The sequence below is a fragment of the Phascolarctos cinereus genome, unplaced genomic scaffold, assembly GCF_003287225.1.
Source record: "Phascolarctos cinereus isolate Bilbo 61053 unplaced genomic scaffold, phaCin_HiC Scaffold_1;HRSCAF=81, whole genome shotgun sequence".
In the NCBI taxonomy this organism is placed as follows: domain Eukaryota; kingdom Metazoa; phylum Chordata; class Mammalia; order Diprotodontia; family Phascolarctidae; genus Phascolarctos; species Phascolarctos cinereus.
In genome coordinates, this window is record NW_027555514.1 from 14,683,451 (window position 1) to 14,700,586 (window position 17,136).

The 17,136-nt window shown below is 41.5% G+C and overlaps 1 protein-coding gene across 1 annotated transcript in view; it reads left to right on the forward strand.

The window, feature by feature from the left end:
- KLHL7 (kelch like family member 7) overlaps positions 1–15,314 on the forward strand; it is a 50,835-nt gene extending 35,521 nt beyond the window's left edge. Inside the window, 4 exon segments of the mRNA XM_078150801.1 lie at positions 6,239–6,445; positions 6,447–6,480; positions 8,360–8,561; positions 13,705–15,314. Coding sequence (XP_078006927.1) covers positions 6,239–6,445; positions 6,447–6,480; positions 8,360–8,561; positions 13,705–13,801 — 540 coding nt within the window. The 3' untranslated portion in view covers positions 13,802–15,314.
- Positions 15,315–17,136: the final 1,822 nt, after the last annotated feature.

Here is a 17,136-nt window from a genome sequence, read left to right on the forward strand (position 1 = left end):
ATTTAGCACTGCTCCCTCTCCTTTAGAGAAAAGCCCTCCCTCTTAACAAATTCAATATATTCAAGCAAAGCAAATGAGAAGAGAGAGGGGACTTGACATTGAAGTGCTGCTCTGTACTGTTTTACAAATACCATCCCATTGGATCGTTACAACAACTCGGGGAGGCAGGGGCCTTTATTAGACCTATTTTAAAGCTGAGGAAACTGAGGCAGACAGAAGCTCAGTAACTCCCTCTGGGTCACCCAGGTAAGCATCTGAGACTGGTTTTGAACTGACGTCTTCCTGACTCCAAGCCTAGTGCTTTCTCCACTGGGCTGTCACCACCACCATCACAGCCACCGAGCTGCATTAGCATACATTGTAACTACACTAGTGCTTTACATGAAGTTGTATGACCTCATCTGGGGAATTATCAATTAGGAACGCTGGTAGCCCCTGAAGGATTACCTAATGTCTAGTTCAGTGGAGTCCTTCACTTACTAGGGGACTGTCTTCAATTCATTCATTCCTGGGACCTTAACCATCTGGGATTGGGTTCTTCAGGTTTGCCATTAAAGTCATCAGATTTCTTCCCAGTCCTTGATGAAGGCTTTCTGTTTCTATTTGAAATGGAGAATTATGGGATTCTTGCAGATCATACTTTATCAGATACAAAAGGCTCATGCCTTTTTATAGAAATACATTTTTATTTCTGTCTTTCGTTCTCACGTTCTTTACATTTCCTATTGTTTTGCCTACCCTTCTCCCAGAGACCCATTCCACAGAGCCGAGAGGAGAGGGGGAAAAGCTCTGCTGAAATAGCCAACACGTCAAAAAAGTTTGACATTCTAGGCAGTGTTCCCCCACCTCTGCTGAGAAGCAGGGCAACTATTGGCTCACAGCTCTGATTTGGGAGGAAAGGCTCACTCTTATGACTAGAAATTTTATACTGTGGTTATGAACTCCATTGCCACTTCTCTTCCACTTACTCATACCGAACCCTTCCCCCCACCCCCATCCTTTTTGAGAGGCTGCTTGCCATAGTGAATAGAGAGCTGATCTCGGAGTCATGAAGACAACGTCTTAGGGCCCAGGATTGAAGACTGTAAGTCATAGGGAATGTACTGATCTCTACTGGGAGAGGGAGGTTTTTTACTTGATTATACATGCACACATACATAACATACACACATGTGCGTAATATGCATGTGTACATATTTTACATACATGTGTGTTTTTTTCTCTCTCTCTCTTACTCACACACACACATGAAGGAAAACCCTTGAGCCTTTGAGCCTTTGATCCTGAGTGCAGCTCTATCAAAAGTTTCAACCTGGTATCCATCAGCTAATTGGGGGATTTTTTTTTTAATTTTAAGAAATCAGAACTAATTTCTATTCTTTAATACTGTATGGAGTTCTGTGATTTCCAGCTGTCTATATTTTTGTTAATACAGCAAGCTACCTGATAATGAGAGATGGAAAAATAAAAACAACCCAAAGTTAATTTAATTAAAAGCCTCCATCAAAGGCAACAGTGCTGAAAACTGTAGGCATTGTCTGCCAAAAACAGCTAAACGGGGCCCATGGAGCTGGGCATCAGTAGGTCAGCCACTCTTGAAAGCATCTGTGACTGGAGGAGGATTCATGGCATCAGAATAATTGCTTGAAGCTAATAGGTTCTAATGTCTCTGGCTGATCCAAAGCCAGATTTACAAATCATTTCATGGTAATGTCCCATGGTAGATCAGATGAGGATGGATAGAAATGCCCTTCACTGTCATTCATTGTTTAGTTATTAACTGCTCAGAAAAGGCTCTGGCAAGACCTGGAGCCTGATGGCCCCTTGACCAGGTGCTTCAAGATGTGGCTTCCAGGGACCGTCCTTAAAACTGAGTACTTTAAAGGGTGGGGCAATGAAGAGCCTTTTATGATTTATTACCTTAGCTGTGATTCTTAATTAGTAATTACCTCCAGCCAGTCCCTGGTGTTCCCTTTGACCCTTTGCTGTTTTAGCTGATCTTTAACTACTGGGAAATGGCCTATTTGCATGCTGCTGTTCATTAGGCCTAATTTTACCCAGCCACCTCCAGCATCCCTGAGTCTAGGGGCCTTTTGTCATTGACCGAAGACTCCACCTTGAGTGAAAGACTTTAGTCTCAAGATGGGCATATTTTTCCTCTGTGGCTGCCCATTAACCCTTTCCTTCATGGACTTGGAGAGTAGGAGTAGGTGGAGTAGGCTCTCAGCATCAGGCTCTGTGGCCTTGCTGAAAACATTTGGAGCTAGTCCAAAAAAAATTCAGAGACAAGAAGTTCTTTCCTGCCCTCCAAGGTAACAGTTTTATTAGTTATAAAACTATATTATACATTATAGTTTATTTGTGATATTCAGGTAATAAGAACTCCAATATAGATTAATGTACCACAGTTTGTTTGGCCTTTCCCCACCCAAAAGGACATCCTCTTTCCAGTTTTTTGTTCCTACAAAAAAAATGCTACTATAAACATATTGATGCACATGAAACCTTTATATTGTGGATCTCCTCGAGACACATACCTTTCAATAGAATCTCTGGTTCAGATAGTGTACACATTTAAGAAATTTTCTTTGTATAATTTCAGTCTGATTTTCAGCTCCACCAATCATGCATTAGTGTGCTTGTCTTTCCACAGCCTTGCCATCATTGGCAATAATAATAACAATTACAACAGTAAACATTTTTATAGTGTTTTAAGGCCTGCGTTTGTCATCTTTGCCAGTTATCTGGGTGTGAAGTGGAACGGTGTTGTTTTGCTTTGTTTTCTTTGTTCATAGTGATTCGGAGCAGTCTCTTATATGGTGGTCAGGGCTTTGCAGTTCTTTTGAGAGCTGTTTATTCATCTTCCTTGGCCACTTATCCATTGGAGAGTGTCTTGTAGTTGCACGTGGTAGTTAGTTCCCTGCATATCTTGGATCTCCCCACTCTTGAACACTCCAAGGCCTACCCTTTTTTCAAGGCCAAGCTCAAGGCCCATCTCCTCCATGATGCCTTCCCTGAATGACCCCAGGCCACAATTTCAGAATTCCCACAGTTCAGTCAAGGCCACAACTCACTTGATCATATATTGACATGTGTTTTATTTCATTGCTTCATGTACAATATGAGCTTCTCAACACAATTACAGAGAGATGTGGATAGTTGGAGAATTGGGGTGGGAGGAATAATTAAGGATTTGTCCTTCCTTCCTCTCATCTCCCCTTCCTCCCCCTGCCTCATCATTTCTACCTCCTTTCTGTTTTTTCTTTTCTGTAGGGATTTCCTTAAATTTCCATTTTGAATGATTTTGCATTCTAGTGTCTTTTTCTGCAAAGAATCATTTCCAATCTGTCTTTACTGATGAAATAATCTGTTCAGCAACAACATTTCATTTCACTTGGTTCATGTCAAATTAATCGGATCCCAGCCTGTGGTCTTTAGCTGTGACCCATGTACTGAGGATTCTGCACTTGGGTCTCTGGATAGAGGAGAGCTGTGAGAGATTGAGCTATAGGTGTGAATGTGCTTGCCCTCTTCCTGATTATTATATTTCTGTCATTGTCCTGTGCTTCAGTTGGTTAACAGAGCATAGAGGTTGAATTCTAGTCTTTACGTCTTTGCCACATTCTGCAGATAACTGTTCATTCTCTACTTTGAACACAGGAAATTACTTCACCTCAAATACAAACTCTATTTTGAATGATTTGTCTCTTTGGTCCCTAATAATAATAACATCTTCTGTTTGAATAACCTTTGACATTTTTGAAAGTGCTTCCATAACATTATCTCCTTTGATCAGGCCAAAAGCACCCAAATATTTTGTGGGCAAGGAAAACCTTTTGGCAGCTTCTAGATCCCTGCAATGATATTTAATTGGAAAGTCGAGTCTTCTGAATAACTCTGAAAATTCGAAGTCACCATCAGCTGAGGTGGAGGTGGGGGTGGGAGAATGGAAGATAGGTGAGTTGTCCAGAGTTTCATTAGTTGAGTCTAAAAAATTGTTAGCTCTTATAGCGTGCTCTAGAAAGAAATCGGTGCTTTCAGTCAGTTGAATGGAAGAGCACCTTGTCAACAACAGACCCTACTCATGAAATTGATTTTGCTGGGTTTTTCTCATGATTACCTGAGCCAGACTAGAATGAAGAGGGGATTTGAGGAGGACCTGAGAATTAACTCCTTCCCCACTGAGGGACAGCCCGCTTTGCAGGCCATCACTTGGGCTTTTTCACACTGACATAACAATGATAATACTAATAATAGTATTTACCTAGCACCTGTTATGTGCCAGTCACTGTGCTCTGGGCTTCAGAAATATTGTCTCTTTTGGTACTAACAACAACCCTGGGAGATGGGTGCTTTTAACCCCATTTTTTATACTTGAGGAAACAAAGGCAAACAGAAGTTAAGTGACTTGCCCAAAGTCACATAGCTATTCAATGTCTGAGGCTAGATTTGAGCTTGTCTTCCCTACTTCAGAGCCAGAACTCCACCCACCATACTCCCCATTTCCTAGGCTGATTCTGGTGATGGCTTCTAGGCAAGGCAAAGAGAAGGACACCATCTGTTCCAGAAGAGCTGTGGAAATCCCAGAATTGGGATCTCATCCACTGGGGGATCTCCCATGCATCAAGTCACATGTCATTTACAAGACTCCTAGAGGTTCATGTATGTCGTTATGTTGGTGTGTGACAGGCAGAGCATTCCCCAGCGTTTCGAGTCACACTGGGTAGATGGTACCTCTCCAGTCCACAAACATGTCTTTGTGTCACAGCTGACGGAAAAATCTCACATGTCATCATGGCAGGCATGGCCCACATGGTTATCCTGTCACCCCCCCCCCCTTTTCAATCATCTCCATTGGCTCCCTGTCACCTCCAAGCTCAAATAGATATGAAGCAGCTAGGTGATTCAGTGGACAAAGCTCTAGATTTAGAGATCTTTCCTCATACACTTACTAGTTGTGGGACCCTGGGCAAGTCACTGAATCGCTGTGTGCCTCAGTTTCCTCAGTTGTGAAGTAGGCATGACAATAATATCTTCCTTCCAAGATTGTTGTGAAGACAAAATAAGATAGTCAATCTAAACTGCTTTACAGACTTTAAAGCACTATATAAACGCTAGCTATTATTATTAACATTAATGAAAACATGAATGATTAAATAAATATCCAATTGGGTAATGAATTTTTAGCAAATTAAGCTCCTACTACATGCCAGGCACTGTGGTGCTAAGTGATGGGGATAAACAGAAATATAAAATATCATCTCTACCCTCAAGGAGTTCACAATTTAATGGGGGAGACAAGCACAGACAAGCTACATACAGAATAAATAGGGAATCATTAACAGAGAGAAGGCACTAGAGTGAAGAGAGATCCACAAAGGTCTTGCTGTAGAAGGTGGCTTTGAGCTAAGATTTGAAGAGAGCCAGGAGGCAGAGATGAGGAAGGAGGGCATTCCAGGCATGGAGCACAGCCAGGAAAAATGCCTGGAGTCTGGAGATGGAGTCTCTTGTTCAAGGACTAAGAAGGAAGCCAGTGTCACTGGATGACGGTATTAGGTGGGAGAGAAGGTGTAAGAGGACTGGAAGGGAGAGGGGTGCAGATTATGAAGGTCTTTGAGCACCAGAGGGTTTTGTATTTGATTCTGGAAGGCATAAGGACACACTGCAATTGATTGAGTAAAAGAATGACCTGATGAGGTCACTTTAGGAAGGTCCCGTTGGCAGCTGAGTGGAGAATGGACTGCAGTGGGGTCTGCACTGATGCTTGTAGATGCTGCCTTGCCTTTGCTTCCTCCAGAAGCCCCCTGTGGGTAGGGCTGCCTGCCTCCAGGCTCTCCTCACTGCAGTCCACGATCTTCCAATGGTCTGCGCCCAACTGGCAAGGAGTTGGGGAGTTTAAAAAAAAAAAGATATGGGAGTGAATTCACGTTAGAAAACTGAAGGTGTTCTCACCATCAAAACTGCACTTGTCTTGGGCATTATTATAAACAGATAATAGGAAAGGTCTGCTTATATACCTAAGATTCTTCACCACATCTACTTCAGAGCTGGAAGTAGGGACCACCCACCCCTTGAATTGCTAGCTCTCCTCAAGAAATCATTGCAGCTTAAATTGGGTGCTTAGACATGGACGAGATATTATTTGGTTTTTCTATATGACATGGTGTGGGATAATTTATAAGCTTGTACACTGTTCACTGACTCTCATCAAACTGAATCTCCTTCTCTCCCGTTATAGGATTATAGCTGGACAGACATCCGCTGCCCCTTTGAAAAGCGCAGAGATGCTGCTTGTGTCTTCTGGGACAATGTAGTTTACATTTTGGGAGGTTCTCAGCTCTTCCCTATAAAACGGATGGATTGCTATAATGTAGTCAAAGACAGTTGGTATTCCAAACTGGGACCTCCAGCACCTCGAGATAGCCTGGCAGCCTGTGCAGCAGAAGGGCAAAATTTATACATCTGGAGGCTCCGAAGTGGGTAAGAACTGGGAGTTTTGTTACAGTTTTCTGATGTTTGGAATGCCTCAGTGGGCATTTCCTGTGTCCCTGAACAGAAGCTGCCCCATTGTGTATGTCACCATTTAAAGCTAATTCGGTTGATAAACCAGATTTTCACAGCCCCCTCGTAGAAAAGGCTATGGCTTCCTAAAGCCAGTGAACTATCCGTGGTCTTTCTCCAAAGGCATTTATTAAGCACTGTCTGAAGACGGGATGTTGCATTTGCTGCTGTAGGGTTTTCAGCTCTAGGCTAGGGTTCAACTGTATACATGCACTGTATATTTACTAAGGGTTCCCCCCCCCTTATAATTTTATCTAACAGCTACATCCGTAAGAATGACTTGACGTAAGCCAACTCTTTCTTCATAAGTCTCTTCTTCCATTCACCTTGTAGCATTGTTTTGTGTGGGAAGGTTTTAAACCATCTATTGTTTGATCAGGAAAAAATGGCTTTGTGCCTGTGGGATGATTGTAGATGCTGCCATTGTGGGCCTTCCATGGCCCATGTGGGGTGATGGCACAGAGCTGCCCTCTAGTGTTGCAGATCTTGCACTTCTTTATAAGGCCCTTCTGCACCCACCCAGCCACATCAGCAGTTGGCTCCAGTTTCTTATTTCAACACCAAGTATTTGGAAAACCTACCATGTACTCCAGATTTTCCCCAAGAATCAGTGAGATGAAGCTACCAAGTTACCAGTGCCTAAGAGAATGTAGAACCCTGACAGTCGCTAGAGGGGAGAAAACCATCTGAGATACCTAGAGCTAAGGTGTCAGGCCACATCTGCTGATGCTTATTCTGTTTAAGTATTTTTGCGGCTGTTTTCCTACTGAACATTTGGAGCATGGACTCCTTTTCTGGTCTTAATATTTGCAAGGTCCAGAGGTAGAGAAGGAATTAGGATTCAACCAAATTCAAGCCCTTCAACTGATATTTTATTGAAGCGCCTACTGTGTGTCATTCACTGAGCTAAGCTATGGAAAGACAAAGATGTAAAAAAAGACAAGAGACCCAGCTCTTCAGGAGATGACATTCTCATGGGCAAACGGAGCTATCTTAGGGTTCAGAATTCTAAGGTGGCATAGAGAAAAATGGTGATTCACAATAATAACATTTTCAACAATGCATCCTAACCTCCCATAGTAGGCAAAGTTGCAAAGTAAGAGAAATATCTGGGTTTTGCCCTCAGGATTTGCATTTCAAATGCAGAGAAGGGGGAGGTAAACAAGCTCCTAATACAGTGCCTACACAAGCAGAGATCAATAATGACCTTGGTTGTCAGGCCAACACCATCAGTCAGTAGGACCATGGGGAAATGTGGCGTAGCACACACTTAAGGTGGGACCATTTGTTATATGTGATAAAGAATTCTAAATGATAGGACTTGGAATTCCACCAAATAGTTTTTCCTTTTTTCTGATTTTTTTAGATGTGGGTTTACCATCTGGGCTCAGTTGGGACTGTTTTTCCTCCATTTGTACAAACATTGCTGGTTTAGGTAGTTTCCTTCATGGACCATGAGCTTGGAGGCATATTTAGCTTTTCTTTTAAAATGAAACAGAAGAATTCTTCTGAAGCTCAGCCACCCACAAAACAGTCTTCCCAACAGATTCTCCTTTCCGTACTTTCCAACGTCTGCATAACCATAGTTAGCCATTCTAAAAACAACATGTGATATAGGAACAATTTTATTCTCATTATGCTGAAATACACGAAATTTTTGTGGCTTAGCAGTAAAGCTAATTCCCAAACCCTAAATTCTTCCTCTTGTCACTAATGATTTGAGTCACTAAACTCTGAATTCATGCATGATAACTAAACTAAGTGAAATAAACACTGATGGGGCCTTTTTCTCCTAAAGGAAACTCTGCTTTATACTTGTTTGAATGCTATGATACCAGAACAGAAAGCTGGCACACAAAGCCGAGCATGCTGACCCAGCGCTGCAGCCATGGGATGGTGGAAGCCAATGGTCTCATCTATGTTTGTGGTGGAAGTTTAGGGAACAATGTTTCTGGAAGAGTCTTGAATTCCTGTGAAGTTTATGATCCTGCCACAGAGACGTACGTACTGACCAAGAATTTTTCCTTTTCCTATTTAACGAGCATTTGTTTTCTCCCCCATTGAAAAAAACCCTCTGACAAATGGACACACACACTCGATCAAAACAAATTCCCACATTGGCCGTGTTTAAAAATGTATGTTTTCTGCATCTTGAGTCCATCCCTTCCGTCAGGAGAAAGGGGCCAGGCTTCGACACTGGCCCTTTGACCTGTTTGGTCATGGTGTTGCTCAGAGTTCTGTTGTCTTTCGGAGCAGTTTGCCTGTACAGTGTTGTTTGTCTTGTTCTGTTCACTTCACTCTGCATCAGTTCATACAAATCTTCCCTGGTTTCTCTGACCCCATCCCTTCGTCATTTCTTTTGCCACACTAGTATTCCATCACCTTCATATAACAGGCTTTGTTCAGGACTTTCCCAACTGATGGCCACTTCCTTAGTTTCTTTGCCACTACAGATATTTTCCAGTATATGGGCCCTTTTCTTCTTTCTTCGTCTCTTTTTGTGGGGGGAGGGGCATAGCCTTAGTAGCAGTGTTGCTGGATTGAAGGATGAACAGTTGGGTGACTTTAGGAGCGTAGATCCAAACTGGTTTCCAGAGTGACTCAAGGGGTGGGAACCTGCAGCCTCGAGGCCACCTGGGGCCCTCTAGGTCCTCAAGTGTGACCCTCTGACTAAATCCAAACTTCACAGAACAAATCCCCTTAGTAAAGGATTTGTTCTGTCAAACTTGGACTCGAGGACCTAGAAGGCCCCAGGTGGCCTCGAGGCTGCAGGTTTCCCACTCCTGGACTAGACCAGTTTGTAATCCTGCCAGTACTGTGTTAGTGTGCCTGTTTTCTCACAATCTCCCCAGCAATTGTCATTTTCTTTTTTTCCCTATCATCTTTGTTTGTGAGATGGTGCCTCAGAGTTGTTTTAATTTTCATTTTTCTGATCATTAGTAATTTGGAGCATTTTTTCATGTGGCTATTGATAGCTTAGATTTATTCCTTCCCATTCATAGCTTTTGACTATTTGTCTGTTGGGAAATGGTACTTATTCTTATAAATTTGAGTCAGTTCTTTATGTATCTTTAATATAAAATTTTTATCAAAGGAACTTGATGCAAAAATTTTTTTTCCCAGTTACTTAGTTTGAGAGAGTACATTCCTGGCATAGGGGACAATTTAGACAGAGGTGCCAAGACAAGACATGCAATGTCACACATAAAGAACAGCAGAAAGGCCAGTTTGGTTTGTCCATAGAGAGAATGAAGAAAAACCACGAGTAATTAGGCTGAAAGGGGAGACTGAAGACAGCTTGTGAGGAGTTTGTATTTATCCTCGCACTAATAGGGGGTCAATGAACAAGCAGTCGTGAAGTGCTTACTTTGTAGTTGGCACTCTGCTAAGCACTGGGTATACAAAGAAAGGGGCAGCGAGTTGGCACAGTGGATAGAGTGGGCTGAAGTCAGGAAGACTCATCTTCCTGAATTCCAGTCTGGCTTCAGACACTAACTGTATGTCCCTGGACAAGTCACTTAACCTTGTTTGCCTCAGTTTCCTCATCTGTAAAATGACCTGGGGAAGGAAATGGCAAACCACTCTAGTACCTTTGCCAAGAAAACCCCAAATGGGGTCATGAAGAGTCAGACACAACTGAACACAACTGAACGGCAGCAATAAATACAAAGAAGGGCAAAAAAGATGACCCCTGTCTTCAGGAAGCTCACATACCAACAGAGGAGACAATAATTAGGAAGGACTTCCTGCAGAAGGTGGGGTTTGAGCTGATTCTTAAACAAAGCCAGGAGTCAGTGGTTGGGAAAGAGCATTCTGGGCATGGGGAACAGCCAGGGAAAAGGCACAGAGATGGAAGGCGCACCATCCTATTCAAGAAACAGCAAGATGGCCAGTGGCCGCATCTTAAGAGTTCATGGAGGGAAGTAAATGGCAGAAGAGGTAGGAAGGGAAAAGAGGAAAAGGTTGTGTAAGAGGGAGCTGCTGGAAACGATTGAGAAGGGGAAGAGAGCGGTCAGATACGCACTGTCAATCTAGGTGTGAGGTAACGACCTGGCACCTGTGTGAGGAGAGAGAAGGGAACATATATGAGCTGCATTGTGAAGGTAGAAATGAGAAGAACTGGTAACAGATAGGTGAGCAAATGAGAGAAATTGAGGAGAACGTCTAAGATGTGTGAACCTGGATTACTGAGAGGATAGTTTGGCCCTCAGCAATGGTTGGGAGGTTGGAGAGATGGCAGAGCTTCAAGGAGAAAACAAGTTCTCTTCTGAACACGTTGAGTTTGAAGTCCCTGTGAGACATTCAATTTGAGGCATCCAGAAGGCAGTAGGTGATGTAAGGTTGGAGCTGAGAGAAATGCCAGAGCTGGACACAATGAGAAGTTGAGATGGAGAGAATTCTGGGGATGGAAGACAACCAATGAAAAAGCATGTAGTTGGGAGGGTCTCAGAGAGAGGCGAGGGCTGAATCATGTATGTGACCTGGAAATCATCTGTATAAAGATGAAAACTGAACCAGTGGGAATCAATGTCAGATAGGAAAAGGACCAGAAAAGAACAGTGTCATGAAAACCTAGAGAGAAGGGACTTTCCAGGATAAGGGGGTGATTGGCAATTTCAGATGCTGCAATGAGGTCAAGAAGGATAAGGATTGAGAAGAAGCCATTCAATCTGGCAACTAAGAGATCACAGTTTGATTTTGGAGAGACCAGTTTCAGTTTAATGACGAGTTAGAGTTAAAAAGCGAGTCAGGGAAGTGATACAGTCAGACCTGCGCTGTAGGAGCATCAGCCCAACCTCAGCACCTCTTCTCGGCTAATGTACGTTATAGGCACCTTCACAATCAAGCCGTCTTTCTTTCTATATATTTAGTTGAAACCAAGCTACAGTTGTTCACTACTGAAGAGGAGGGCAATGAAGATCTCTATCCCTGGTGGTTTTATTTTAATTTTATTTTTAAATACGTTTTCCTGATTCCTTTTGTTTTGGCGTCAGTCATTTTTGGAAACCTTCCCCCTCCTCGTGCCTAGAACTGAACCCTTTCTTATAACAAGGAAAATCAGTTAAGCAAAAGCCCCCAGTTCAGTGAGCTCATCTAACTGTTTTTACAGCATCCTGCCCTAGAGGTCCCTTACCTTTCCAAGAGGAAGAGGTCTACTTCACGATCTCTTTTCCAAGACAATTATTGGTTTTCCAATTACTCATGGATTGTATTGCACTAAAAATTTTGGAAACCAATTGCATTTATTCAATATAGAGAATATTTTAAACAGATGGCACCTAAATGCTGTTCTGCAATTTAAAAGCATATGTGTTAAAATAGAATTCAATATTTTTTAAAGAGTACTTAGATTTTCACAAATACAAAACTACTATGAACACATTATCTGATCTAGTTATCTAAAAGAAAAACATCATCTGTGGACTTAATTTCACTTCTAAAATGCAATGCAAACATCCAAGTTACTTTTTTATGAAGATTTCTCTACCTGTTTTGACATATTCCTGAACAGTTTTGAAGTTATCTTTTTTTTAAATTTTAATCCTAAACTAGGGAATTAAGCTAATTGGCTTCTACTTGTGAAATGTAGAAATTCACAAACTGTCAGTTTCTGGGAGTCAAACTATCTATAGAGCAGAAAAGGGCCAGGCCTAAGCACCACATATGGTGTATAGAAGGAAGTATATTTGTGACATTTACTGATCTTTGAGTCTGCAATGGAGACAGAGACCCGCACATACGTGTATATACACACGCACACACACATGCATACATAGGTGCACTTTTTATAATTTTTTATGAGGGGGGAGGGGCATGTAAATTGAATTTTTATAGTTCAGCTCATTTCTGCCCATGTGCATTTTGGCCTCACTATTTAAAGACTCGTGTTCCAATGCTGCATTTTGGTGTGAAGGTGACCCAGGGTTCTAAAAGTAGCCACTGGAACCCACGCTTTGGCAGATTATACCCATCTGTAAAGGCTTTGCTAACTTAGGAGAGGCATCATCATCAGGAGAGCCTCAGGGGGTGACTTTTTTTGTTTTTTTGCCATCCCAACTCATGAAGGGCATTTCCTAGTAGGCATAGGGGCAGCTGTTCTATGCATTAGCAGAGGGAATTCTGACAATAATGACATCAAAGATCCTAGAAATATAAGGATAGAAATGTTTGGAGAAGTAGCATGGCTCAGCACATAAAGACCTGGAAAAGAAGTCACAAGTTTTGAATTCAAGTCTTGCTTGTCTAACTTACTTACTTGGTGACATTGAGCAGTTATGTTCTTCATTGAGACCTCATTTTCTTATCTAGAAAAGAAGAGGTTCAGACTAGCTAGTCTCAAAGTTCTTTGCCAAAGTTAAAATGCTACTACTGTAGTCCTGTGTCTATCTCCTGCCTCAGTTAACTCAGAGTTCCAGAACTTTTACAAGATGCTTTCATTACAACAACTCTACAAGGAAGGTAGTTATTTGCTCCCCATTTTATCCCCATTTTACAGGTGAGGAAACTGAGGTTCAGAGAACTTCCGTGAGCAGTTGCCTACTGTCCGTCACGCATCAGATTTGTGTCTGAGCATGGATTTAAATGACAGTCCTTATGACTCCATAGCCAGTGCTATGGTGTCTGGCCCTACTTACCTCACCAGAACCAAATGTGGTAATGGCTGGGAAAGGACTTTGAACACTGCAAAAAGGGCTGTATCACGTGGAAAGAATCTTCTAGCAAATCTTTTCTGAAGCAAGAAGTCCTTTTATAATAATGAGTAATCATGTCCTACTCTATTTGCTTTGTGAATTTGTATTTTTGTTTATTTCATGTGTTGGATTTTCTTCAAGTAGGTCTGCATCTATATGTGACTACAAGGTCAGCTATGGCCAAGACATAGGTCAGCCTTTGTCAGCTGTGATAGCACCAGCCACCACAAAGCATGCTGGGAACGATGGGGACAGCAGAACTTCAACCTGAGACCCAAAGATAATTTAGCACAGTTGTGTGCATGTGTGTGTGAGCACAAACAAGGTTTCATATCATTACCAGCAAAGAGTGATTGACGAGCTTTTGTAGATAACTCATAGATGAGAGTAAAAATCCTTTTTTCTTCCTTTGATCCAAACACTCAGAAGTCTGTTTCTTTTCTTTTCTCAGGTGGACTGAGCTATGTCCAATGATTGAAGCCAGGAAGAATCATGGACTGGTGTTTGTAAAAGACAAGATATTTGCTGTGGGCGGTCAAAACGCTTAGGTATCTGACTTGTTCATTTCTCAGTGCTACCCAGGAATGGCCATTCTGCCCATATTCCTCCCTCATTTCAGAGTACCCAAGAGTCTCTCTAATCTAAAAGCATGAAGCTTGGGTTCTGATTCTTTACAAAGCATAGATAGAATTCCTGGATCATTGTGTGACACATAGCAGGTTTTCAGAGTGGAAACTTGGGTAAAATATTTCCATTGCAAAGGCTCACTGAATCTGGGCTAATCCTGCAATATCCCATGCGAGAGAATCATGATAAAGGGGCAGCTTGCAAAATAGAATGACTCGGCTTTAAAGTTAATGGAGGAAAGAAGTCCTGGGAAACTTGGGTAGGGATTAATGCTGAGAGGAAGGGATTGTCATGGCGTAGACCCATCTCCCATCTACCTTATGCCTAACAATCATGGGTTCCTACTTTATAGGCCATTCCTCCTTCGTGTGTGTTCCCTTCTTCCCAGCTGGCAACCTTGCCCTTTAGAATGTCTCCTCGTGGAGGGCGGTCCTACAGGGCAGGACCACTGCACTTCTGAAGGTGATCATTTTATATCAGTTTCCCCTGGGAAGAAAAAGTGGGCAGTACCCACTGGAGTACTCCAATGGTTCAATGTCATTGATGCTGTCCATAATTGCCTCTAGTGATACAGCCTTCCAGTCTTGTGAAGCTCTCATCCATGCCTTCCCATAAGTTCACAATGGATGGTCCACCCAATGTGCTAGGAGCCTTTCTTATTTTCTCTTGACATTGGGAAGGTACCAGTGGAGCATATAAGCTGTCCATAGGTTACACACTGCTTACAGCTCCACGCTATCACCACCTCGTCCTTCATGTATACAGTCCTACATTTCTATAATCACGTTTTTTGCCTACCATTGCATACCACCTTGGAGAAACAGTTTACAAAATCTAATATAATTAATACAGTTAAGGTACTTGGCGATAGGCATTGTTTCTCCTGCTAATCCTAATCCTACAAGGCAGTCCACCGTTATCATGAAGCATTCCCACAGGAGAAACATGGATAAGTGAATCAATAGATCATTGAGAAAATTTGTTTTAGCCCATCACTGTAACCTGTTCTCCATATTTGACTCAAGAACAGCTTCTCCCTCCCTTCTCCTGACTACTATTTCATTGATCAGTAGACTGTTTGAAAGGCAGGCCAGGAGGAAGTAAAAGAAATAAGGAGTCCTGCACACTTGTTTTTGAGAGTTGGACGATGATAAAATTCCACTGATTATTTTCCTTCATCCTAAAGGCCGCCTGTCTTTTCATTTTAAAAAGCTCTAGCAAATACTTGTATGTTTCTGACCCAAAAAAAGTTATGTCTTTATAAAGGTGTTCAGCGTTTACAGGACTTAGAAGAAATATTTATGAAATTGGAATTACGTATTCTGATCAGATAGAGTAATTTCTTGTTTCCATCTTTCAAAGGTGGCCTGGACAATGTGGAATATTATGATATTAAGCTGAATGAATGGAAGATGGTGTCACCAATGCCATGGAAGGGCGTAACCGTGAAATGTGCAGCAGTTGGTGCCATAGTTTATGTCTTGGCTGGCTTTCAGGGCGTGGGTCGTTTAGGACACATCCTTGAATATAATACTGAAACAGACAAGTGGGTCGCCAATTCGAAAGTCCGAGCTTTTCCAGTAACGAGCTGTTTAATTTGTGTTGTTGATACCTGTGGAGCAAATGAAGAAACCCTTGAAACATGAATCGTTCCTACGGACAAGATATTTTCTGAGTTTCTGAAAACAATGGCCCCCTGTGCTTCCTTCTGACATTTTTGTTACATTTTTTTAAACAAAAATTTGTAATTGAAGTAAAATCCCTATAAAATGTTTGTTTTATGTGGGTTTTCTTCCTTCACAATCTAGCAAGAATAACTTGCAAAATTATAAGTACTCAACGAAAATATAAGTTGCTGACCAAGTGTGTTTGGCCTTGCAGCTTTTCTGGGCCAGATGTGATCATAGGGTTGTGAGATTAGATCACTAGGAAAATGCAGATAACTCAACTCTCATTGAAGGCACTGTGCTGCCTGCTATAATTAACAGTTTCTGCTAAGATCATAGCAGCAGTTGAGTCAAGGCCAATGTGATTTGATGGAACAACTTGGTTTTTACTTGGATATTAGCTCAAATATTAAGGAAACATGGTTAGTTCAGTTGTTAGTGCCAAATATATTCCATCCTAAAAGCTGGCAAGTACATGTAGTCCAAACTTAGGTATGGTGCACACACATACACACGTCTCAAATAGAAGTCCAAATAATGTTTGCCCCACTCTTCACTGAGTACAGATCATTTTAATTCCTTTTGTATTGCCTTGCTAGGATGTAAACTCAAAATCTGAAGCTTAGGTTCTTTGCTTTATCTCTAAAATGCCTAATGGCGGCACTCACAGGTTAAAAGAAGTCTCTGCCTTGCCATCTCCACTTTCAGTAAGATATTCCATTAAACCCCAGGATGAGGCTGTTTAAAACACACTTCTCGTTTGCCAAGGATAACATTAATAATTGTACTGTGCGCATCAGTTGTGAAGCTTTGCACTTCATTAAACCGTCATTGATCTTTTTTTAGAGGACAGAGTTCACCTAAGATGTGCTCCACCCAGTATTCTCTGAAACTGTTTGTAAAATGTCAACCTTCAGGACTTAATGTCTTTTCCATAGTTCAGCTCTCAAGATGATGTCTTTTCCATGTCTGCCGCTGCAGTGGCCAATCAGATCTTTAGGAATCCTTTCCAGGAAGCTCTTCCCTGTAACAATTAGTTACTGATACTCTTCTTTTAGGGAGTCGTGTAAGCCATCGGTCATCAGTATTCATAGCCGACATAATTAATATCCTTGTTTAACTTAAGGTAGACTGGGGTTGATTTTGCCTTTTCTAGGTTACAAAGATTGTGTTCAATTAGCATTTGTTTCTTAAGTTTGTAAAATATGTTTGTATTTTGATTTTGGTTGTATTCAATGATGTTGATACTATTCTAAATTTCTAATTTCAGAAATTAAAAAAAAAAAAGAGCAGCATAGTCAACGAGCATATCCATGCTGTAGAATTTTTCATTGTACATTCTTAAAATCTGTTCCTTCTTCAGTTGGGTATCCATTTGCCATATTGGATATATATTAATATGGTCCAGTGCAGAGTGATTTGGTAGATAACCTTTTTTTAAAAAAAAAAAAACATACTAGTGTTGTTTTTTAAATCCATTAAGTCTAGTTCATTGTTATGGTTTGTTTATGAGTAGGGGTAGCCTAAAGTAAAATTTTCTTCTCTTTTTTTGCGTATCAGTCACAGGTATGGAAGTAGTTTAGAATTGG